The 26,930-nt window shown below is 40.0% G+C and overlaps 1 protein-coding gene across 3 annotated transcripts in view; it reads right to left on the bottom strand.

The window, feature by feature from the left end:
* Positions 1 to 336: 336 nt before the first annotated feature.
* The window catches only part of LOC117742361 (replication protein A 70 kDa DNA-binding subunit-like), a 35,371-nt gene continuing 8,777 nt past the window's right edge, over positions 337 to 26,930 (bottom strand). For 2 of the 3 annotated variants that reach the window (XM_034549598.1, XM_034549597.1), the window contains exons 8-17: positions 26,027 to 26,129; positions 25,829 to 25,897; positions 22,590 to 22,782; positions 18,395 to 18,531; positions 17,690 to 17,838; positions 15,117 to 15,246; positions 7,912 to 8,088; positions 7,648 to 7,755; positions 7,453 to 7,539; positions 337 to 1,067 (exon numbers count right to left, since the gene is read on the bottom strand). In XM_034549598.1, the coding sequence (XP_034405489.1) occupies positions 966 to 1,067; positions 7,453 to 7,539; positions 7,648 to 7,755; positions 7,912 to 8,088; positions 15,117 to 15,246; positions 17,690 to 17,838; positions 18,395 to 18,531; positions 22,590 to 22,782; positions 25,829 to 25,897; positions 26,027 to 26,129 (1,255 nt within the window). In that variant the 3' untranslated portion in view covers positions 337 to 965. The remainder of the gene's footprint in view (positions 1,068 to 7,452; positions 7,540 to 7,647; positions 7,756 to 7,911; positions 8,089 to 15,116; positions 15,247 to 17,689; positions 17,839 to 18,394; positions 18,532 to 22,589; positions 22,783 to 25,828; positions 25,898 to 26,026; positions 26,130 to 26,930) is intronic. The other variant, XM_034549599.1, reaches the window with a different exon arrangement.

The following is a 26,930-nucleotide window of genomic DNA, read 5'->3' as shown; positions in this document are numbered from 1 at the left end:
TGATGTCAACAACAGTACAACTGCCCATTAATAGTACTCCCAAGCAGTAGATATATCAATAATTCCTGATGATCAATAGAAAAATGTATTGATTAAAATGAATTTAGGTCTTTGCTAAAAATCCACACTGGTTTGTTTTACTGAGGCTAAAGAAAAGCCGGGTGGTCAGTAGATCCCTCACATTGCCTGCTAAACATAAATGCCTACTTTTCTGTTCCTACACGTGAAATACAGAACAAAAGATGTGACAGTCGGGTGAGGAGGATTTAGGGAAATCAAATGAATTGCTTTTCAAGGGTGTTAATTGTAGAACAGTGATGAAAACAAACACTAATCTTATTCGGACATAATTTTAATCAATTTTCTTTTACATTTTTGGGAAGTACAGAAACAAACCAAACACTTTTTCTTTTTTTTAAATTAAAAGAATAATTGAAGAAGAACAAGCTGAAGACACTGTCAGTAAAACAGTTAAAACAAATGCCAGCACGTGAATCTCCCACACACTTTGGCCACGCTTTCATATTTCAAACGAAACAATGAAAATTAAATACTATCTGACTCATCTATGTCTTACTCAACTAACACTGAGCACCACCACCACAGATTAGAAACTAAGATGAGTCATTTGTTTAAAAAAAAAATCAAACTGAAAACCCTGTGAGCATGTACAATGCGTGAAATACAATAAAAATGTGTGCAAATCTCAAACACAGTTATGTGTAATCTTTGTTAAAATGTCAACAAATTAAAAAGCTGAAAGTCGGTTCCATCATGTTTCACAAATGGCCCGTTGAAGGAAGTGAACAGTCTTTTGTTCGGCTGCCATTTAATCAGATGAATCACTGACCGCCCCGCTGGCTCCGTCAGAAACGCTCGATGGTGGAAACAGTTGGACACCAGTCAGAGACCAGTAGAAGAACTGTGTAATCCCCAGGCAGCCGTTTGGATGACTGGGACTGTATTCAGCTGGCCAATTTGCGGATGTTAGCGAGCAGTCTCCTGCTGTATTCCCTGTGGTCAACTTGCTCGACTTCCATGACGATTACCTTCACCCGACTCTCATCCTGAGGAGGGAAGGCACATCTTGAGTTAAGTGCAGCAACATCTGATGAATTGACATTTCAACTCTCTATGATCAACATCATTCAACAAATGAATGCTCTAAGAGAATGCACTGAAACCAACAGGTTCTGTTTTTAAATGTTTGTGAATGAAAAAAATAGTGTTCATGAAAAGACTTTTCTAATCGGTTATGTGGATGAAACTGAATACCTTTCACACACTAAACAAGAAGAAATCATGCGGCGACCTTCACTTGTCACCCTTTTTGGGAATCCCTGCTGATGCAAATGATGAATTCAAGGATTTTTCAACAAACGTGGGTCTATGTTGGTCTCCAACTCGAGAACCTTGAAAACCTCTGCGGTGACTGCAATTTGTGAGGGAGGTGGAATGTACCACTTTTAATTCAACAAAAGCAGCACGCTTACTACATTTGTATCTTTATTTGAAAAGAGAAACAGAATTATAAAAGTATGTTCTAATTTAACTTATTCCACATTATTGTTCAAGAAGAGTAGAAATATAATGCCACATGGGAATCACTTGTTATAATGTGCATGCAGATTTATCTTTAGAAAGCTTAAGCCACACTGTTCAGTGTCATTGAGTTGCAACAATATGTAGCAACTGCCACCATCAGCGGGATGTACTTCACATCATACGTCTTCAAATAATGTAGGGGCTTCTCATGAAGACAGGAGGCCAAAAACTAATTGACATTATAAATCTCACCAGAAGGGATAATCCCACGACAAATCATTAATCAATCATCAATTCAGTAAAAAATAACCAGCATCGAGGACTTAACATTTGTCCATTATCTTATATATGGTTTAAAACCTCTATTAGTATTTTCAATTTGCATCTACCTGAGGATAGCAGGAAAATTAAGGTGTCACTTGACAAAAGGTGACAATCTATTTAAAAATAATGGTCTTCCAAAAGCCGAGAAACTGTGAACGACAGCTCATTAATTTAATGTGTGTATACTAACATCCCAATCACATTTGGAGAAAACAATTACCCAGGGGCCTAACATTCAACCCCTACTCGCTGACTCAATTTCAGATGGTGGGGTTTTTCCTTGAAGAATTAACACAATGCAATTTCTGGATGCTGGCACACTGACGAGAGCATAAAACACACACCGTCACACACTGGCAACAGAAGAATAGCCGACACACACCTCTTAGTGCCTCACAGAGAATACATGAGATGCTGTACTGAACAACTAAATTACATAAGACTGAGGGTCCTTGCAGATGAATCTGGATAATTAAACTGAACAGAATTCAATAAACCAATGTGAATGAGAATTATATCAAAACATTGACCTGTCAAACATGAGCATCTTAGCATCGTCATGGTTAGCATGTAGCTCAAAGCACCGCTGTGCAGCCTCCTATAGCTGCTAACGTAGCTCTAGACTCAGTGTCTTATTATATCTTGTATATTTTACAGTTGCATACTTTTCTATTCACTTATCAACTTTAAAAGTTGGCACCATCGCTAGATGTGACATAATCAATCAATAAAATACAGAAACAGCACTGATGGTAGGGCCATGAACTATCTTCTGTCAAGTTGAATGAACATTTCTGCCTCATTAAAAACCGATGAGCTGCATCAGAAGCCCACTGAAAGGCTGCTGTATCGTTAAGTGTCTTTGTTAATTATTTCACCCGCCCCGTCATGAATGCTCATTGTCAGATAAGACTTCTGAAAGAAAGTAACAGGACACATTACGTACATCTATATTCATAAGGGTTTGAGTGGCAGCCTCAATGAATATTGTTGTGCATCATTTACACTGGTGGCTTTCACCTTCAGCCATATAAAAATGTTCTCTTTTTTCACATGCACAAGGACGGCTGAAAGACCTGAATGTGATGTTGACGAGGATTACCAAGAGTGTGGTTTGTTGATGATGTAAAGTGAGTGTGTTATGTGTGTGTGTATGTGTGTGTCTCTCAATGACCTGCCTCTGACACTAATGTATTCATTGAGACTAAATCCATTCACTTCACACACACACACACACACACACACACACACACACACACACACACACACACACACACACACACACACACACACACACACACACACACACACACACACACACACACACACACACACACACACACACACACACACACACACACACACACACACACACACACACACACACACACACACACACACACACACACACACACACACACACACACACACACAAAATGTAAAATGAACATACATCCATCCAGCTTGGAATAGACACTCATGACTGGGACCCAATATATTGCATCTAGTTATTAGTTGGAAATCAGATACACAATCCCAAATTCTAATTAATTAATCATCTTTAGTAGTCTTTTAAACAGATGCAAAATAGATGTTTATGGAAAAAATGCACTTGTCTGAGCTCAGTAAATCCAATCCTTCATGCCAAATCTGATCATTACCATCATCTGAATTCTAACTCCACCACAAGATGAGATTGGCCTCTACTACACTGAAGTGTCTGATTCTCTGCCCACGCTCATGCCTCTGAGGTACTCAACCTTAATGAAACATGGCAGTCAGTCAGGATGGAATTTTATTTAAATACTATATTGCATTTTTTGTTAATTGGTTTACACTCTAATCTACATCCTCATCAAAGTTATTTGTACATTGATCAGTTTTAGGTTTAAACCAGATGTGTTCATAATACACAATAAAGTTCAGCAGCTGTATTCACATCATAAACTATCAAATGTGAAATTGTTTGGTAAGTAGCGGTCATCTCAGTGGCGATTGTACGGTGTGATTTCAGAGATCACTTGACGTGTATGATGGTACAGCAGCTATCCAAATGTGAATATTTCTAAACAGAAGGATGAAGCTGCTGCCTAAACATACAAAACACAACACACGTTCCAATCTTCAAAGCTCCAGACTCACGCGGACCGATAAGGGGCCAGTATGCTTCAACAGGAGTGTTTGTTGGATGGCCGAACAGCGTCGGAAATCCTCTCACTGAGCACCGTTCTGATGCCCGACTTGTGTGTGTGTGTGTGTGTGTGTGGGAGGGGGGGGGGCTGCTTCCAACATTTTTGGTATCTTTTCAAAACCGACAATATGACAATCAAGTCCACTTCACGCAGGGTTGGACAAGGAGTGCAAAGGTGAGAAAAGTAGGCAGGGAACTTCTCCCTTTAGCTCTTTATTTTCACTCTGCTGAGTGCAACAATAAGAATGTGCACTTCACCAGGAAACCGTCAGAAAGTGCCTGCCTTTATATACATGTACAGTATATGTTTTACTTATTGTCTGTGCCTACAAGCTTTTGCCTGTGCCCAACACCTGCAGTCATTTTTACACAAACATCCTACATTAGTCGGAACATCAGCAACATCTGCTGCTCCAGAGGAGAGAGCAGATTATCCTTTAACCACAAGGTTGATGGTTCAGTCCCCATCTTCGACTGTCCATATGCTGAAGTGTCCTTGAGCACTGAACCCTATGTTGCTTCCGGCCGCTTTATAGCAGCCCACTGCTTCAATGTTTAGGATGGGTTAAATGCAGAAATCACATTTTCTGTATGTATCACAATTGTAATGAATTCAAGTCTTGTATTATCACCAACTGTGTAACATTAAGCTATAGGCTTGTGTGGTTCATGTTTATATAGTTGATGGCTTCAGAACTTATGGGGATTTGAGTGCATTGTGCTTGTTAAGTCAAACATTTATAGTTTATCATCTCTGCTCTGCCCTAAAATAAGGGAACAAACAGCAACTGTGAAATATGCTCCTGAGCACAGTGTTTCTATATTTGTGCCCTTGTTATGGAAAATGACAAAGTACAAATTGTGTTACTTCATTAATCTTGTTGAGCTCTGACATGTCATTACATTGTTCTATTTTTATGAAGACACTGTGGTAGATGTCGGATCTTTTTTGTCTTGTGTTACACTCAAAAGTCGATGGGAAAGAACTGAAGGTTCGGCAGACAGACGCACTGAACCACTCTCTTTCTGTTCTGTGCTCGTCTATGTATTGGAAGTTTTGAAACAAAAACAGTAAACTTTGACTAACACCCACTGAAAATAAAATCTGAATACATTGATGAGCCCTGTGTAGAACAGGTATCTGCTCAAACCTCATTTGCTCTATTTGTGGCATACTGAAATGATCAATTTGTATGTTGTTCCATTTGGGTTTCAGATCAAGACTACAAAAGTATGACAATAAATTGGTGCAGGAAAACTAACTAACTAATAAATGTCACCAACACCTATGTCTGGTTTTTGGCAGACTTCTGCTCCTCACCTTTAAAGTGTGATAAGCAGCTCCATCATTACATATTCTTACAATTATAGCTGTAGATTGGCGTTAAACTCACTGTCTCTGCCTCAAATACTGGCATGTACTGCAAAATACAGACGTGAGTGATGAGTGCTTATTGTGCCTTGTTGTGAAATTAATTAAAAAAGGCACAGAGTAGGATTTCTGGGGATTCATAGGCTGAAATGAAATATGATATCCATAATGTATTCATTGGTGTATAATATCCTGAAAGAAGGAACCATTGTTTTGAGTGAGGCTCCCCTTCACGCAGTCCGCTGTGTTGCACCGCCATGTTTCTACAGTAGCCCAGAACGGACAAACCAAACACTGGCTCTCGGTAGGCGTGAGCAGTGGGTATTCACTTGGTTCACATCTTCAACCACACCACTAGATGCCACAAAATCCTCTTAAGTCTTATGTTAAACTGATTCTCATGTAATTATTTTGAACACTGCAGACATGTTCAACATTTTAATTTATATTCTTTGCTCTTGTACATCTCTGGATTCCCATTTCTAGGTCCAGATATCCACAAAAATGTGCTGTTGGTGTTCAGAGGACGATTTACAGAGCACATCCAGACTTGTATCGTATGACTCTTCCTGTCATGCAGCCCTGAAGACAAACTGTATTTTGATCTCTGCTACTATTCATCGGTATGTTGTTGTATGTTCTGACCAACACTTCTTTATTGTGGGCTGTAAGGAAAATCGCAGCCTCCAGCATCTGCTGAGGCTTCAGGCTTTTTCTTCTTCAATGTTGAGTAGCAATGGTGTGTTGACAGATAAACAGACAAGTCAAGACTATTTCATTTTGTGAGTGAGCATTCCTCCTCACGGCAAACAAATATCACCGTATGTTAAATTAAGCAGCAGCTACAGAAAATGTGCCTTTGTGTGTATAAAGACGGAATGTCAATACTTTATGTAGACTTTGTGTAACTCCTTCTCAAAAAGGGGTTTACATTATTTTCCAGACTATAATGAACAATTTATGATCTTTGCATAGCGTTCCTTGTAGGTTTTCTTGGGGTCGGGACACAGACCGTTCAGAGATCATCCTACATTTCAATCATTCCACTCAGACTCTTGGCATGTGCCCCCAGTCTCAATTAGCCACTGAATAATTAAGCTAATTAGGCTTAGACAGACAATAGCTAAATGCTAATTAGTGCCTAATTAAGAGAAATGAATCCACAGCTGTATTTGTTTTCTGTTACCCAAAGTGGATTGGTGGCTACATAACAACTCCCTTGTCACTGTGATACTAATTGAAATTATTTTGGATTCATGTGTGACTGACTGCGTTATGATTATACTGCATTTTATGCATCTTGTTTTGTGGCTTTACATGCTCGGGACTGCAGTTCAGCCGAAGATAATAACTAACGATGAGACTGGTTGTTACAAATTCATGGATGGCAGGCAGCCTATTATTAAAACAATATACCTCAATGCATTATGCTCAACACAAGGTGATGCATCGCATAAAACAATAAATCTTTGTAGTATGAATTGTGAAGCTCCTTGTAGCACTTTATGCTGTTCACTATTTGGAAAGAGTCCCTCCCACATCTGTCTGCAACCGCTGCTGATCCATAACATCTTTGTGCCAATCGAAATACTAAATCAGAATCTTGTATTATTGACTAATAAGTGCTGCAATTTCCAATTTCAATTTCAGAACAAAAATAAACACACACACACCTTAAGTGTGGTTAGTATAACTTTTTGGTTTGATTTAGAAATTGACCCTAAATAGGACCATTTACTGTTTTTACAACAATGGCTCTTGCTCGCGATCCTGGTTAAGTCCATTTCCCCAGAACTACTATTATTGTACTGATGGTGTATTTGTTCAGAACAGCGGTTTGTGACAGCCAATGAGGGTTGAGTATTCCTGCATGCAGAGATCATTAATACATTTCTCACAGCTTGCAGGACAATGACGAGCACCACTGTTCGCCATTATATTCTTGCCCTTTCATTCCTGGGAAATTAAATTGCATTGCATTGTATCAAAATCTATTGTGCTTGTGTTTAATGCAACTTACGTTGTACGTCTCCAGCTTGACTCTGTTTCTGAAGAGGTGAGTTGTGAAGTTGGTTTTCTGAAAGACTTCATCGAATGCAGCTTCATCCTCACAAGCACACACACACACACACACAACAATGTAAATACAAAGTCACGGCAAATGGTTTACAGGAAACAGTGTGTGGTAGCATATCCTTGTGTGTGTGTGTCTCACTGTGTCTCTGAGTTGTCCCAGTGTTTCTGCACTGTGACCTAACAGGATCTCAGCTGTCTCCTGGAAGCATGTCACCCACTGGTTATCCCCGAAGTCTGCCAAGTTGGCCTGAGAGTCAGACAGAGAGAGATGATGAAAGGGCGAGAGATTATTCATGTGTGTACGTTTGAGTGTGCATGTGTGATCAGTTAAAATGTTCCTCAAAGTCAGTGCCACTGCACGTGTGACAAACAAGCATAAATGATGTGCCCTGTATGCACTTACAGAAAGTAGGAGTCTGTTTTTGAAGTTGGGGAACTCTCTGTTGCACTTTTCGCAGCGGTACAGTCCGTTCTGTTGGTCGATGACCTTCTTGCTGCAGTCTGCAGATGGACAGGCCTGGTACAGACAATTCTCCTTACGAATGTACAGCACCGTCGCCAGACAGCTGAAATAGTCCGCCTGAGAGGAGAGAGCAAAAATGGTTGAGGAAAAAATCAAATTATGAGAATTAGAGCTTCGAGATCAATAAAAACTACCAAATTACATCAAATTGCTGCAATTTGAACATCTAAGAAGCTGCAGTTAATTTGCAGGTGCTTCCCTGTGAGTCAATATTGTACTGAAGAGAAATCTAACCAGCAAATCAAGTTACATAATAGAAAATATAGCAAAGCAGACCGTAAACACTAATTATAATTATTTAAACTTGAACAAAAATGTTTGTGCTGGAATATTATGTATTGTATGCTATTCTAAACTCTGTCAAACCTGGTTGCACCTGCTTGGAGAATGTTACGGTAGTTGTCTGATCATTGGATGCAAAATCCAGACCAGACATATATTAAGAACATTGCATTAAATACAATAGTGAAATTGCTCCCGCCGGCGCAAGGAGAAAAGCCAATGTAGCAGTGTGATTCACCAGCTAATTAACATTGACCTTTAAAAGCATAATTCAAGTCATAAATAATTTGGTAAATTGTCAAAATACAGGATGACTGCGGCGGTAAGAAGGAAGTGATGATATAGGAAAAATCAGGGTACCAGTGTTATGGATCATCTAGTTTCCCTGTTCAACTGTCAGCCTTTGAATGTGTTGCCGGTTGCTTGTAGTACTGGCAGATGTTAAAAACAGAAGATAACTGGAGCTGTCCCTGTGTCTGCCTTATAGTGGTCTTGTTTCATTAAAATTTCAGAACATACACATCTGATTCTTTTTCCCCCCAGAATTTTAGACTTTAGGGAAAGAAACTGTGTTACCAAGACATTTTCATTTTCGTTGTCAATGTAAGAATTCAAAACAATTGCATGGAGAATTCAAACCTAAGACACTGAACAGACAAACAGCGTCTCCTTTCTGGCTGTATTTGAGAGGCCGCATGACTAATATACTGTATATTATGCAGCCACATGCCGCGGTGACTAATCTACTTGTGCAATCAAAACAGATAATTATCATGTTTTATTATTACAAGAGTAAAAATATAATATAAGTCCAGTTACTGTCGAAATTTTTCATTGAGCACTTCTACCTGGCATTTCTTTAAAAACTATTTAAAAAACGAATTACAGAATCGGTAGGTACTGGTTGAGCAACCATCTTTGTCTCATTTTGGGTCTGGATGATCGAAAAAGAAACCCACCCATTAAAAAGGGATATAAACAGGTGTGTGACTTAACTTAAAAAGTAATGTTTCCGCGTGCCAGATGAAGAATTCTGAACATTGCAAAGGATGCGGCTAAGCTTTTCAAAAGCACACATCGTAAAAAGGTGTACAATGACTGGACAGGAACAACAGAACCCATCAAAGCGTTTGTTATGTAGGAGGCTGCATCTTGCTAAATGAAAGAGACGCCAGGTTGCTCATTCTGCAAGAACACAATGAGGCTTCTCGAGTTCACAGTGCGGGAGTTAAGATCACAAAACAGTGGCTGGGTCCGTGGATGACTTTCAGCACACGCAATGCTTTAAACTCTTTTCTGCTGGGACACAACAGTAGATCAGCTGCTCGCTTCGACACATTTCCAGTGGGCGAAGAAACATCAGTAAAAAAACTTTCAATAACTGAAAATCGGTGTCCGTTTCCAGTTCCAACAAGTTCAGAATCAGAATCAGAAACTTTTAATAGCCAAGTAGGTTTACACCTACAAGGAACTTAGCGTGGTGGGTGGTGCAACATAGGACATCAGACATAACAAGCAACAACAAGCAACAACAGTAGACAAAAAAATAAACAATCAACAAAGTGCAGGCGAGACATAGAATAAAATGTAAAATGTACAGTGTAAGATAAAGTGCAATTATAAAGTGTATGTAATGTCAACCACATGAGGTAATGCATGACCTGCATGGTAATAACTGTACAGGCCATGTTCATTCATTATGACCCTCATGTAGCTTCAGGTACTGTGAACACAACAATGATGCCATCAGCACATGAAGGGTGCAGTGATGAGTTAATGTTTCCCTCTAATGTGCTGTGTTTGACTTGATCAAACCGTTGTGTGGATGCTCTGTTCTCATCTAAATGGGATGAGTGTCATTTTCTTGTAAAATCACTATTGGTATTTTTGTATCATAACTTTGCAGCGCACAGCAAATGTCATGAAACCAAAGCCCATCGAACTGAAGTGAAAAAAGGACGGGCATAAGAGCTCCTTCTAGTGCAGGCAGGGCATCCTTTTAATAATTTGAATAAATAAGCTGTTTAGGGTGAAAAAAGAAACATTAAATTTAATTTTAAAAAATAGTATTATCACGTAAAATTGTTGCCAACAAGTAAGTCCAGCTGGGAGATGCACGTTGTTTACACATCTCTATTTGACTTCCAAACAATCTTGGAACAGTTTAAAAAGAGAGCAAAGGGAGTTTGAGAGTCCATGCATAATAGATGCAAGATGAGACGAATCCCATTCTCCCTCTCTCATACATAAATTGTGCTAATGCACGCGCGCGCGCAGACACACACACACACACACACACACACATATATGCAAAGACCCAAACTTACACATTTGCAATACAGATACAACGGGCTAAACTTCTTTTGGTTATGAATTTAAATTATAGAGTAAACAGTAAAACAGAATTTAAATTAAAATGCAGCGATGCTGCAGTAATTTAAACAGATATTAGCACCTAAAGCGGCAGAACTCACACTGTGTAAAATCAACAGCTAAAAAGGAAAGAAATGCTAACTCTGGGGAGAAAGATGCTGTTCTCCCATCCCGTGGAGAAGCACAGCATTCAATTAACATAAATATAAATAAAAAGAGTGCACACAGCAGATGAACTGTGTCTCATTGGAAAGAGGGACGCAGATGTAGAAGCCTGCATGCAAACACACTCATGGATATAAAAGCACAGAGCAGTAAATACGATATACATGCACATGTAAGAAATCACAAAAAAAGAAATCATTTTTCCTTGCACCACAGGGTATTTCTTCTACCAGGAGAGCAGGCCTTGAACAAGATGTTGGAATTACAGCCAGCATTTAAAATGCATTCTAAACAACAACTACATGCAAGCGCTGGGCCAGACTCATTACTAATGTTGGCCTAAATGAGTCTATCAAAGACTCTCTCTAGGACGCCGGCCAAATTCACACACGCTGACTGAGCAAGGCTGCCACCGTTATACAAGCCACACTTTCTGTAAAGTGTTCAGTAAGAGCTTTGCATGTGAAAAGGCCATTGTTGTTCTCTGCATCCCTTGTGAGATGATTGATGTTGTCCTGTGTCCCCACGACCTCTACAGATACGGTCAGTCAGACTTAGAGCTCTCGACACTTTCTTCCCGCTAGCTAACATTGACTCACATCCTCATAATCAGTCCACCCATCTATCTACCCAGTGCCCATGCCACACAGCAAAGACTTACTAAGAAGGTTCTTTTAATTAGGAGAATTTCTCCCGTTAGCAACAGCCATCCCCCCTCAATCCCCGACAACACTCCACTCTCGTGTTTCCGCCCGCGTGCCTGCCTCATCACATTCTGCCGACTTGGACAGATTGGAGCGCTCGAAGGCTGAAGAGGTGGGAAAGCGATGGGTGGGGAAGGTGGTAGGAGGGTGGACGTGGCAGCAAGAGAAGAAAAGAACCAGACACTTTCTTTGGGTGATTGTTGAAGGCTCGTGATGTTGGCAGATGCCACAGAGAATGTGAGGATAGAGGTCAGCAGGATCTGGACCATAACGCTTCCATAACAAGTAGACCACTCTAAATGAATCCCCCCGCATTTGTCATCATCTCACCCCTTCTTTTTCGGCTCCCTCTGTATTCTGATGTGGACACAGAAGCCTTTGGGCAAAGTCTTTTTAACCTTAAGCACACTGAGGAGAACCTAGAAGAGGAGCATGACTAACACAAAAACAATGAAAACACTCAAATATGTGCAAGACTCACCTAAAGATTCAAACACGCGCACACGCCTAACAGTCTGAAAATAGTTTTCATTCTTATCACACCAAATCCCTCTGTCACCTTCTGGCACCTAAATGCAATTAAAATTGGTATGTGGAAGGGCAACCAAGTGAAAATCTACTTCACATAATTGACGTGGCTGCACATGCCAACTTTAATGCTTGTCCCAAAAAAAAACGACACACACAGCTACAATAATTGGAAATGGCTCACGCACATGCTCGCACACGCTCGCTCACACACACACACACACACACACACACACACACACACACACACACACACACACACACACACACACACACACACACACACACACACACACACACACACACACACACACACACACACACACACACACACACACACACACACACACACACACACACACACACACACACACACACACACACACACACACACACACACACACACACACACACACACACACACACACACACACATCTCTCAAAGTATAAGCTAGTGATTTGGATTCCATTACTATTTTCGAAGCTGCAGCCTCAGTCCTCCAAAGAGAATAAGTGTAGGTAAAAAAATTAATCAGAGCTTGAATTGTTAACATTGTCATTTTGAAGTTAATCGTTTCTATTTGTATCCTTTTCTAAATAACCTATGTCACTTCTCTTTCTTAGTCACCACACTCTTCACTCAGTGTTAACTTTCTTTTCCTGTGGCCTGGTTCCCTTCAATCAATGAAGTTTAAATGCATGGATAATCTTCTCATCTCTTACACATTCTCAGTCTGCAATACTGTTATGCCCTATAGGCTTCCTCAACTCCAACACATAATTAGAAATTTTCATTCGAAACGACATTGATCTTGAAGCGACCCGTAAGTGGCTTCTAATTTAACGTGAGGGATGAGGGAGACTAGTCGGAGATAAACCTAATTAATTTGATAGAAAGTTTATGAGAGGCACACACCACCTACATTCACTCTACTTTTAGTTGAAAAGTCTTATTCTGTGCGATGACACTTCTTAAAATGGCTCACGGTTCAATGTGAGAGTTCTTACACGCTTCTCCAACGGCATGTGGTCATTCATCCAGTCTTGCTAATATGTGAGCATCACTATCTCTCTCCCACAGCTAAAACAAGAGAACCATGACTCTAATCCACGAAGTCAAAGAAAGGCACAGCATTAAACAGCTCTATTTACAATGAATGGAAGACTGACTGTGGATTTATGTTTGACTAAACGCTTACATTCAAATGAGACAGATGTCTGTTCACACAAATTCTTCTCTGGTTTTAAATAAGAGGCCATCAGTTGAAGCTCTATATGGCAAACTGAAATATGTCAAGTCATGCTCTTGCCGTAAGTCCGTCAACATGATGGATTTGTTTGTTCCTGTGTTACTGCACAACTTTGGTTTTAAAGTAAAGCTCTAACTCTTTGATTCTCAAAGGCCTGTGTTTACTGTGCTTGTCTGACAACACTGAACGGTTTTCTGTTGTGCTGCAGCGATGCTGATGTTATGTCATCTGTCGGTTTTTTCTCTCCCATTTGTCTTTCAAACGGTAGCCAGCTGCCCAAGTGTAAGAAGGATTTTCTGACTCTCATATCAATCTGCTTCCAGACAAAGTTTTCAAAAAGAACCGGCTCAGAGATCCAAATAAAACTGCAATATAAATAGTAATATAAAACAGGTTCATTTCCACCTGATCTACTGGAGATCCCTTGTTGAGACTCAAATGCTAGCGAGTATACCAAACTAAAGCTTAAGTTACAAAGTCATATATAATACAGTTCAATTGTTAGTGTCAAAGTGTTTTCTGCGACATACACATTAGTAATTATTATGGAACCTTCTATTGTAGACTGCACTGATCATGCACGTGTCTAAATCAATCTTCAACCAAAGCCAAAGAAACAAATAATGTAAATTCAACACATTCAGTGAAATTGAGACATTAACCCTTAATATACTTCTTCATTGTCTGCCATTCCCACCACTTACTTAATTTGGAAGAATACATTAATCAACTATAAATGCCCCATCCACAAATAACAATAAATCTGATTCATGAACAGATTTATCTATAATTTCATTGTAGGGCTGGATTGATTTGTTGATTCCAATGAAATTGATCTGCAACATTTTCAAGCAAAACCAAAAAAACAAATGAGTTGCAGCGCTCTATTCTATTGTGAAGCCAGTTATCTATGACAATACAGTGTCTGATATCAAAAGGGCCAGGGAATTAATTCATGTTGTACTCACAGGTGTGCAGTACTGGCAGTTCTTCATTTTGCACTTTAGCGTATCATGACTTTTTCCTCAGCACCGACACTTCTCACAAGCTGCCAGTGCTCTTTTCTGCCATCTCCATATCATAAAAGATCAACTCCATATCAGATTCTCTGGGCGACGGTATTTAATAACGCACCACCAGCGTTCTACAAAACAATGTTGAGAGCATCTGGACGAGCCGACACACAGTAGGGCACAATGTTAGTGTCCTTTTTGTTAAATAATTAGTGCATTTTCTGTCCCAACTTTGTTCCAGCATCCTGACTGGGACACTGATCCTCAAACCTAAATGAATAGTGCTCACGCTGCAGCTCTGCATGCATACCTGCCTGTCTGGTTGGCTGGTGTTGATTCCAGGTAACAGGCATCATGTAATATATTATTACTATATTCTAAATACAACACAAGTAAGCAAATAGACAAACGCCAATGTTTCAGTTGGTATATTGTTGGAGTGTTATAAGCCTACAATAGAAGATGCATAGCCCCGGTATAATAATGATATCAAAATCACAACTGATTGTGATTGAGTCAGTATAACATGCTTCAAGAAAGTATAAATAAGAAGAAGTAGAAGGGAATTTCTAATAGTGGCTGATACACACCAACATGTGAATAAGTTGAGTACTGGCACGTGTTTTTTCCCACTTCAAGCACTGGCTTAATGGTTTAAAGGTAAATCAATCTAAAATACCAATGCAATTGTGTTGAGCCACTGCTATGGGTTGAGTGAGGCTTAATGTATGTACTATGTATGCATGCATGTATGTACGTTTGCACTGCACCTTCTCTCCGTGTCCCAACTGTTCATTCTTGACGTCGCTCAGTGTTTTCCAGTTCATCTTTGATCCGCTGCCCACTGACCTCGTCTCTGTCAGGGATTGGCCGTCGATCGCATTGCCTCCCTGGTCATACCTATAGTTAAAAACACACAGAAAATAATTGCAAATAAATGTATGCGCAAACACTCTTCAACACCATATACACAGATGCACATACTGTACGTGTTAAATATGAAATGTATTATTTAGAGTGTAGGGCGACAAAGAAAAAAGAAAGTTGGTTCAAATGAAAAACACAGGGCATGCTTGAGAAAGTGATCCCTCGATACTAAGGTGATTAAAGTACACAGAATATACACCATCAATATTAGTGGTTTGTGAACATGTCTTTGCAAAAAAGAGGGTGTGGAAAAAAGTGAGTGTGTATTTGAAGGTGATTTTGCTATTAGATACTGCACTGCATCCAGTGAAGGCGATTCTGCACTGTATCTAGTATTATCTCAAAGAAACCGCCTTCAGCCATGACAGAAGTACTCCCTTAATCCCTTAGCTGATTTACAGCCACTGTATCTATACCCTGCTATCTATTGTATCAGATACATGGCTGTCTATCATGGAAAAATGCATTCGTACTTCAATCACCTTTCACATTTACATCATTGTTTGTCAATAAACACTGTTTCTTTGCTGAGGCAAAGAGAACAACATAATGCTTGCCTGTCTTTCTTTTGTGTACCCATTCCACCTATTCATTTATCTTTTTAATATTCCCGTTAAAATCTTAATGCCTCGGTGTGACTCCTGCTTGTATTCTAGCCGAGCAGAGCAATCTAATCATCCAAATTCGTCAGTTTCCTTCAATTATGCATGCAGGCCTGGTCAAGGCAACCTCACAAAGCGCCACAGGAACTAAAGTCAGACAGATACTCTTTGTCTTTTAAAGTGCAGACCTACATGTTAAAAAGGAGTGTCTGTTCTTAAATAACATTCAGTCATACATTCACCGCTGTAAACTGGAGAGAGGACCAAACAGCAACAGAGATGAGGGGGAAAATATCATGGATTAGAGACGAATGGAAAGAGAAGCACTGTTTTTTTTCTTTGACTGTCAGATGCGATGGTGTATTGACCAGAGACGAATAAGATCAAGATTAAAGCTGGAGCAATGGAGCCTGTACCTCCACTCTCTCAAAGACACACATACGACAGTGATAACTAATGCAACATATACACAAAAATGGCTATTGTTCATGGAGCAGTTAGCCAAATATTCATAAACCAGACATTAACGAATGAGTCAACCAATTAAAGCCCACAGGTGCCAACAACCCCCAACCTATATTTACTGTATTTGCATTTTGAAGCTGTGGGTGCCCTGTTTGACACATTTTGATGCCTAAGAATAGCTTTCAATATAACACACAAGCAATCACATGCAAACTGAAGCATTGACACACACACACACACACACACACACACACACACACACACACACACACACACACACACACACACACACACACACACACACACACACACACACACACACACACACACACACACACACACACACACACACACACACACACACACACACACACACACACACACACACACACACACACACACACACACACACACACACACACACACACACACACACACACACACACACACACACACACACACACACACACACACACACACACACACACACACACACACACACACACACACACACACACACACACACACACACACACACACACACACACACACACACACACACACACACACACACACACACACACACACACACACACACACACACACACACACACACACACACACACACACACACACACACACACACACACACACACACACACACACACACACACACACACACACACACACACACACACACACACACACACACACACACACACGAAAAAAGGCATTTATATTTCAGCGGTGGCCAGACTTGGGAACTGCCTTAATGAGTGAATGAGTCATAATGTAAAATCCCTCCACAGGAACTGCTAATATGAATCCAGTTTGATGCGGCTCACCGTGTCCCATCTTTCTCTGCACGTACAGCAGCAATTCAGACACTGGAATCCAGAAATATCAGTATTCTGCTTTCCTGTTATTCCCTCCATCCATCCTCTCTACGTCATGTCTAGAGCCGTGTGGGCACTGAGGAGGCACATGCCACCAGTCTCCTGACACGTGTTCATCAGGTCTTTGCACTTAGGTTTGTTCATCGTGTGTGTGTGTGTGTGTGTGTTTGTGTGTATGTGTGTGCTCGCGCATGAGTAAACCCTGTGGTAAGTATTCCCTCCAATATATTTTACATATAATAAGCATTACACCAACAAGAAAACACAATCTCTATTTGTAGTGATTCGTCCTTCTGTTCACACATAATGTGTCTTATAGGGCGCTAGTGATGTCCGTGCACACATACACACACACACACACACTATACATACCATCATGACTGAACATTTATTTATATATGTTTATGAATGTGTGTGATTGTTAGTGTACGTGTGCACACCAGTATGACTCACCAGGCCCGCAGACTAAATGCCTCCGGTAAGTCTGGGTTGACCATGACTGTTGAACTGAATAAAGCAGAGAGAGATCTGCCTCCAAAATCAGACAAGCGAGCTCCTTTGACGGCGACCACTGGCTGCCGAGAGCCATCAAACTTCTCGGCCTGGAAAAACAACAAACTGTGTCAAAGACAGTAATTGAGGAGCGAAAGATGGAGAACAAAAGATGGAAAAAGCACTTGCGTTATTGTCTTGTATGCTCAGTCTGTTTCTGCGGTTTGCAGAGACCAGAAAGTAATATGTGGTATAGTTTGCTTTTATAATTGGACAACCTACAAGTTAATTTGAAAGTCATTTCTGGATTTTGGCAAAGAGGAGGGATTAGCTCTTGCAGATTGAATGAGCTTAGAGAATAATAGTGCCATTTCATGCATATTCGAGAGTTATTTAGCCTTCCGTCTCAAATCAGGGACTCTGATCCAAAACACTCCTGAAGGTCACAAGAAGGATTTGACCGGTCCAAATTTAACAGCCCAGAAAACCCAATCAAACGCGTCTGTATGCAAGAGCAAACACAGAGATGTGGTACGCACATAGATGGATGGGCACCTTCATAAACACACGATTAATTACATATTACCTGAATATAGAGTGAGGATAGAGAGAGAAAAAGAGTGAAAGAGAAGGAGAAACGAGAGTGAGAGAGATTATAGTTATTACCTCCTCTCCCCACAGTGTGACCGTAACCACTTTGCCAGTTGTGTCTATTAGGTTGAGGGCCCTCTTGGAGACTTCCTTGCTGGTCTTAGTGGTAATACGGGATACATCCTCCGCACTCTTACACACTCCAATAACATCTAACAAAGAGGGAGAGAGTCATTTTACATCTCCATCTATAAATACCACCTGAATACAGGTAGACAAATATTAGTAAGATAAAGATATTGTGTAATGTGACAAGAGCCTTTTAAAATGTCTCCATATGGTGTTGAGTAAAAATGTCTCATGGATACATTCTACATAAAGTAGTAAAGACACAACACAGCAGAGTTGACACACTTCTGATATTGCAAAGTCACAGCAGACTGACACAAATGTCACAACAAGCTGGCTAACACCCAGGCCCAGACTGCAAAGCACAACAAACACACTCATTCATGTTTCCTGTCATGCTCAGGGCATCAAAACTTCATTCAGGATTACTGCACTGAAGAGCAGTCAGGGCTGAGCTCGAAGAGGTGTAGAGCCTGGCCTACTGCGACGAATATGAAAAACTAATTTGAACAAGTCAAATTATTTATAAAGCGCTTATGTACTACAAATGGGCGTGTCGCAAGGTTACTGAAAACAAAGAAAAGAAAAGATAAAATCAAGAGTAGACTAACCTAAGCATCTCAATGCTTAGGTTAGATAACCTGTGTGTTCAATTTTTTTCTGTGATTTAACCTTTTGGCTATAAATGACAAATTACCATGACTTAAAGGTGTCTCCTTTTTCTGACTAAAACATTTACAAACCATTTTCATTCATTTGAAACCCAAGACAAGCAGCCGGGGTTTGTCATTTCACTTGATGAATAACTTAAATTTGCCCTCTGGAGTTTTCTTGTAAACAAACAAAGTTGTGTAAACATTCAGTCATACTTTTTAAAACACACTCTTTGGGACTGTTTGGGAATGCAATATTAATGAAACATGTACGAAGCAATTTTTTAATATTGCATTGTTTATGCTCATGTTTTTAAGCTCACAGTCTTGTCGCCGGATGTTCAGTTTCTTTGTTGCCATCTGCCGATCACTGAATAGTGTGAAACAATCACCGGATATATGTATTGCATAGAGTCCTTAATACAGGCAAAACAAAAACCCGCGCAAAAAAACATTGCTCCATAGTACTACTACTAATTAAACAATGATTTGTGTTGGTTCATTTTCCGTCCATCTGGCTGGACAGAATTAAAATATAGAGTTTGCAAACCAGTCAGTCATTCTCTGAACATCATCCTCCTGACTGCTACTTCTGCTCACCTTTTTCTAAACTCTGCCACTCCCCCTCCTCCCCCGTTCCTCTCTCGCTCTTTCAGCCCTCTTTAATTCCATTATGATTGAGACGATGTCACCCACCTCTGAACTCCATTATCACCAGAGGAACAGGCTGACAGTTCTCATTACCATGCCATAATCCCCTATTTAACAAAGGAGCAGGAAGAGCAGCAGTGGAGAGAGAGTGAATGTAGAGACAACAGATGACACGCAGGAGATGTAATGCTGCCGCTGTGCGACCAATGCAAACACACTCCTCCAGGTAAACCGCTCAGAGCATCTCTGTGTTGCTGGGCTGCTTTGCATTGCTCATAGTATACACTAATATAACCATGCATATGCTGCTCTGAATGTAAACGTACATGAATCTTCCACTCAGTAGGTCGCAGTATGTTGTTTGCACTTCATTGTGACCATTCATGTATTCTCTAATATGTGTTACACTTATTAGAGACTCTTACACTTAAGAGAATGAATAGCAGTCTGCTGGATGGTGATCACATGTACAAACTATGCTCATAGATGTGGTTTTACTTTTTAGGGAAATGTGAATAAACGATTTCTATTTCAAAAAACATAAGAAATGGGGGGAAAGTATTGATTTTGGATGTGTGCCAACACTCAGATATTGCATTGACACTAGTAATGACAACTTTTAAACAATGCTCAGCCCTGATCATAAGTAACAAAAACAATTGATGAATGAGAGTCTAAAAAGTTGACCAAAAGCCAAAAGCTGTAACATGCAATGTTATGTCCTCACTTTTTAACTTGCACATAGACCAAGACCAGTTAAAATAAATAAAATTGTATTACACCCTCATTGCCACAACTACAGAAACATCGTTGTCATACTTGCGCATCATTAATAATATTGAGCACACGTTGAATCACTAATTTTAACCCCAATCTATACGTGGAGCATCCTAATTTACCTGTCACTGAGATAAGACATCCCTGTCAGGCACAGAGAGCAGGCACTGCAACTAACCTTCACAAAAACAGTGGAATGAGCATTATCCCCATTTTATCTATCCTCTTTACCATATGCCTAAATTAACCTTCCTTCTGACCCGGTCATAATGTATTCTTCCACGACACCTGGTACATAACAGACTGGCACGTGCCCGTCTATTAACTCAAACTTTTACCATCTATGACTTGTAATTGCCTGGATTGGCAGAGCAGTTGGAGGGACGATCCAGCCGATAACTGAACAGTTATAATACTGGCAGCAACTAGCCTGAGAACACCAGGAATCTCAATGAGCCTCATGCAAGAAATCGTACAAACAGATTTGTTCTTAAGTTGCACAAACAAGTGATTAAAGTGTGGCATTCACCAATTTCTTTGTACTTTACCTTTACTTTTTAGTGGTCCAGTCCTATCGTACAAGTCATGTACAGATAGTCCGACTCCCTCCTCAGAGGGCAACCACTCATCTAAATTAATTTGGAGTTTACAATTAACTTAAATACATTTACACAACTAAAGCTTACTGCAAAGTACTTTTTTTTTTTATCATCATCAACATGACTGCCATTAGTAATTTGGCACACAATCTTGTACAGTTCAGTAGTTGTGGGGAAATTCTCCAACCCGACAGCTGCCTCAAGGACTTCATGCAGGTCGCTGTTGAGTAGCACTCTGTCGCATGCAACAGTGTCAAATCCCCTACTGTGGGCTATAATTTTCTCTCGTCTAATATCTCCATGACCGCCTTTCATATTAGTTAGTCATGGACCGCTTTGCTTTAGACAGACCTATTTTAGCATTTAACTTCACCTCATTTACTCTTTACTTCTGTATTAGTACTGCACAGCTCACGACAGCTCAGTCAAGAGCTGTTCTAATGAATAATTCTCACTGGGCTGCTGATGGTCTTTGCTTCTGATTTTCAAAATCAATGTAAAATACATGGCAGCCAATCAGGTGTGTGGTAAAATATTATCCACCAAAATCAATATCTGAATGAACTTGTTGCTAAAAATGCAACACGGTTGCTGGATCACACTTAATTTTCTATATTTAACAGTTTGTTTACAAAGTTTGGAGTGGGAGGGGGTGATGCGAGCCCACAGATTGTTAATTGGGTTTGACACATACCTATCTTAAATCAGTTGATTATCAATGTTTTCACATTATGAGCATGTGAAAACAAATCTCAAAGCTCTTCCCTGATTTCTGTCTGGCTCACTCACTCTTAAAGTTGAGATGTAATGAAATATGCCTTTTTAAACCTTTTAGATAGCATTACATTACATTACATGTCATTTAGCTGACGCTTTTATCCAAAGCGACTTACAACCATGTTACATTCATACACTGTAGACACAGCTACAGGGAGCAATTCAGGGTTAAGTGTCTTGCTCAAGGACACATCGACTAGGATTGAAAGACGGACCTTCTAACCACTGACCCACAGTCGCCCCTAGCATCACTGGTCCTATTGTGCACCTATTTAACAATATATGCACATTGTTTTTTTACAATTGTATTTTCATAGAAAAAACTTGTTTTCCCTTTCTGTAAAACAAAATATGCTTACATATAGTGTACCAACCAGTTTCAATACATAATATCATGACATCCATCCAATCAATCTGCAACTTTTCACGACAAGGCAGGCGAGTGTGGAGCCACAGTCCTCTGTAGCTTCATGTTGCTCTACATTCTAAGCCTCTACACTTTCTAGCAGTCCAGAAATGCAAAGGATTTAATTTGAATCCCTATTGTAACTGTACACCACTCAAATATTCTGTTTCACTCGGGGAATACTCGCAGTACAGAAGCTGAAGATGCTCTTTAATTTGTTCTTTCATCAGTAAAATGGTAGAAATGTGTAAGTCTCATTGGTGAAATACTTCTCTTACCAATGATGGCGTCCTTGTCTCTGTTCTCCAGCTCAGCGATGGGCACAAAGTCACAGTGCACAGCTGGGATTCCTTGACTGTCATCACATGGGACGATGGATGAATGAGCATGGAGGGTCATCTCATAGTCGTTCTTCAGTGTGGTGTACTGTTTGTTGGCCACCTTCAGCGTAGCCTTGGTGATGTAGTACACCTACAGAGAATGGGCGGGCAAGGTGAGCTGGCATTATAAAATTAAAACTAATCAGCCTGGTTATTTCCTGCAAATTACTATGACCGATCGAATTGGGTGAACACTGCAAAATAAATTACTACTACAACAAACCTTCTGTTCCCCCAAAAGCTTTCCATAAGAAAGGAAAAACCTTGAGGTCCAACTAAGATGTGGTGTCATATCAGGCCCATCACTTCTCTAATTCACCAGAAAATAGAGTGAGTCTGCTAAACAGCACAAATTATACTCAATATGCGAGGCACACTCATTTGCTCTTCCAACTCCCCAATAACCCCTCTCTCTGCCTCTGAGTCTCTCTCTATAGCTTCCTCTTTTTCCTTTCCGTCCTCTATCTCCGATTTACCCCACACAGAGATAGGAGCATGAAACTAATGTGATAAGCATTCCGGCTGCTCAGAGCCAGTCACACCCACTCACTGTTCTGTCAATACTCAAATCACGAAGGGAAGACGGATTCATTCCTTTATTTATCTTCGGAGGGCAGAGGGCCCAAATTGGATCTTGGGCTGTGTTGGGAGTCACTGCCAGTGGCTGATACCTGAGCTGGTGTGACTAGCAAAATGATGGCCGGGGTTAATTGAGTTATTAAGCTCTGTGTGCCAGACTGAGTTGAGCAAGAGCTTTAACATATAGGAACATGCAAAGGGCATGTTGTAAGTGGTCAGACTGAGCACCACAGTTTTTGTCTTGCATAAACAAATAGCCTGAGAAGAGTGCAAACTCAAAAATGTTGATATCTCTCACAGTCTGCCATCATGCATCTGTATACACCATCTTGCATTTTACTTTTTGTCACTTGTCCATTAATGGGGTTTTTATTTGTTTAACCACTTATATGCAATATCTACTGCGTTCCATGTGATGGCACCACTGTTTCCTCATAAGTATTAATAAGGAATTATCAAATATGAATTGTTCCTTAATATTCATGATTATTTTAAGCATTCTCCGGAATAAAATAGCTGTATAAGGTTTGCTTTGCAGGCCTCCAGCAAGGTCAGAGGTCAGTATTACCGTCAGTTCTGTAACAGCTGGTGGACATTACATTTCTGTGCTCGAAATAACATACCCAAACTAAAAAGGGTGTATCTCTGCAACCACAAAGGCTATTTGAATAATGTTGGTGTTATAATAAAGGCAAACCATGTGTGCTTTTGTGCAGATGTGTAAATGTTATTATATGTGTTACTGGTTAAGAGTAAATAAAGATGAAAGACAGCAAAAGTTGAATTTCCAGGTTTGCCTAGAAAAAAAAAAGCACTTTCAGGATGATCATCTCTTGGAAGGTTGCAGAGCATCCATGTAAGCACATGTCATATCCTGAAAGATAATCCATTAACAAATGCAACCAACAATCTTCTTTAAAAAAAGGTCAAATTTGATATTCAGATCATTAATATTGCAAAAACACAACTATTTGCAGTATAAAGATATAGTATAGGATTGTGTATCTGAGCAGAGAATTAAGTCACTCTCCCTCTGTGTCGGCAGGCCGTGCCTTCTAGTGCGTGAGAGTGTACCAAATGGGCCAGCACATGAGCGCCGCACCACACTGCTCTCTTAAGATGCAGATGAGTAGGAACCACCCTCCGGTTCTCCCGCAGGTAAACACTTTGAGCTCCGTCAGCAACATTGCCATTGATTGCACTGTTAGTGCTGCTAGCACTGTTGGCTGACACACCACCTCAGCCATCGCCATGTTGAGAGCCATGTGGAGGCAATAGAAATGCTCTGAATTCCGCATAGAGAACATTAAATAGCAATCGGTTTAGCAAAAAGATTAATGGGCAATAGGGTTTGACTGACTTTAATTCTGATACTCCTCTATATGATAAATGTTAGAATACCTGAAGGATAGGATTTGAATTTTCACATGCCCATGTACATAATGAGTTATTAAATCGTTGTAATCATTAATCTGCTCTATACTTGCTGCGAAGAGATCCCCTTGTGCCGTTACTACACGTTAGAGAAGGGTGACACACTCAGTGTATTGTGAATTTCAGCTAAAGCGAATATGAAGTTGAGTTGCCGATATAGACTGGGAATATTTCAAATGTACTACTTGGCTTTTTAACTGACATTGTCTCTTACTGAGTCGTGCCTGAGGGATACATCTTGGTAGTTACATTGACAGGACCAACACTGGCTATAAACCTTTGCATGACCACCACTAGGATGAAGCCTAATATCATATTTGGCCAAACTTTAGAATGCACTTCAGTACACTTTTTTTTCTTCTCATATCTTCCAATGTAATAGATTACATTTCAGTATGGAGAGGATAAGTGATTTTAGTGACCCATACAAATTCTAATCTCTGTATCAATTATGATGATTCTGATTATACCAAGGAGAACCTAAATAAACACATCCACCATAGTGAACACAGCCTGCAAACTGGCAGCCATTTCTGACAAAATAAAAACAACTTGAAGCAAACACTGAACCAACAGCAAAACAATATCAACATCAGATCTGAAGTCTTCTCACACTGTTCTCCACAGCATACTCCATGCCTCATATATCCACTCAAATGCTCATTACATCTATATATATTTCACAAAAATATTACAGCACTTAATGAATTCCCTCCACAAAATCCTCTAATTCTTGCCTCTGGCTCCATCATTGGCCAGAAGTCCTGCAGGCATGAGCTGATTTTGCAGAAAGGTTTACTATGTACTATTTTTACTTATGATACATTTATTTAAGGTGTTATGTGCATACAAAATGGATGGCTGAGAAAGTTACTCTGCAAGTAGTTAGTTCATGTTATGTATATTGTATAGCCTTTAGATATTGTCTGGCTGTTATCAATTGCATTGAAGCAATTATATGGCTAAGAATTTTGGAAGCTCTGAAACAATGAGAGTACAAACATCTCCTTGCAGCATTCAAAACTATTGGAAATGAAATATGTACAAAAGTTATCAAGTGAAGTTTCAAAGAAGCTCTTATCACTTCAAGTGAGGATGGATATGGCTGAGTGGGATTTGCTCACCTTGCCTTGCTCCACTAGAGAGAAAAACTTGTCCACTTCGTTGTTGAAGGCTGTGATCTTGATTTCTCCCTGTTGATGAGCACATTTCCATTAACCAACATTTCGTTTCACGGATAAAACCAAAAACAGCCATGTGTGACATACGTTGACATGCATGCACATGAACAGATATTCAGGTATCTCCACTCCCCTACTCACACTCTCATCCAATATCTCAAAGGAGAAGAGCTTGCCCTCTCCTCTGGAGTTACTCCAGGTGCGGATGCTGGATTTGTTGGTGACTCGGGCTCTGATAGTCCAGCTAAGGATACACACAGTAGACACTTGTAATAATGAATCAGTGCTCACAAAGTCAACAAAACAAACACAAACACAAAATGCTTAAATGATCAGGGGGGGCATCAAATGATTTCCCTTCAGGTCTCCCTCTAAAGCAACTCCCCCAAAATTAACATTATACATGTAAAAATACCATGTTTTGAAAGAAATGTTTAGACAGGCCTATTACAGTCTTTACAGCTACTTTACTGATAAAGGAAACAGGCCTAGTGGGCATGTTATGTTAACAAATCATGTTTTCATTTTCCATCAACAGATTCATTTGATGTGAATGCACACAGAACACTTAACATAAATACTTTGTTTAAAAATTATGACAAAAGCTTTCTTTGATCAACACATGTACAACTTAACTATAAGAGTTTCAGTCTAAAGGTCAGCACATACAATAAAGAATGCTGCAGAGACATTTGCTTTTTTGTTAATGAGCACCCAACTCCGCTCAATCAGTCACCAACATGAAACACAACCGCGCAAAGGAACAATTCCCCAAAAAATAGTTTGAGTGTCTTTTTAAAGTTCCAGGAGAAAAAGTATCCAGCAACTTTCTTTTTCAAAGAGTGAACTCGGTGTTGTACATCTGCCAACTGCATTTTATATGTGCTTCTTGTTCTGTTTTTAACAACAGCCAGCCAAGCTCGGCAGTTTATGCAGCACTGAGCTTTTTGACTGCGTTGATAATTGTGCAGTGGAGGATATTCATACCATAACTTTGCCGGCAATTAAATCCCCTATCATGAGAGCAGCTGCTGGCCCACAGTGA

Source organism: Cyclopterus lumpus, chromosome 14 (genome assembly GCF_009769545.1).
Source record: "Cyclopterus lumpus isolate fCycLum1 chromosome 14, fCycLum1.pri, whole genome shotgun sequence".
NCBI lineage: Eukaryota > Metazoa > Chordata > Actinopteri > Perciformes > Cyclopteridae > Cyclopterus > Cyclopterus lumpus.
Note: the sequence above shows the minus strand (reverse complement) of the source record. Positions and strands in the feature narration are given on the sequence as shown.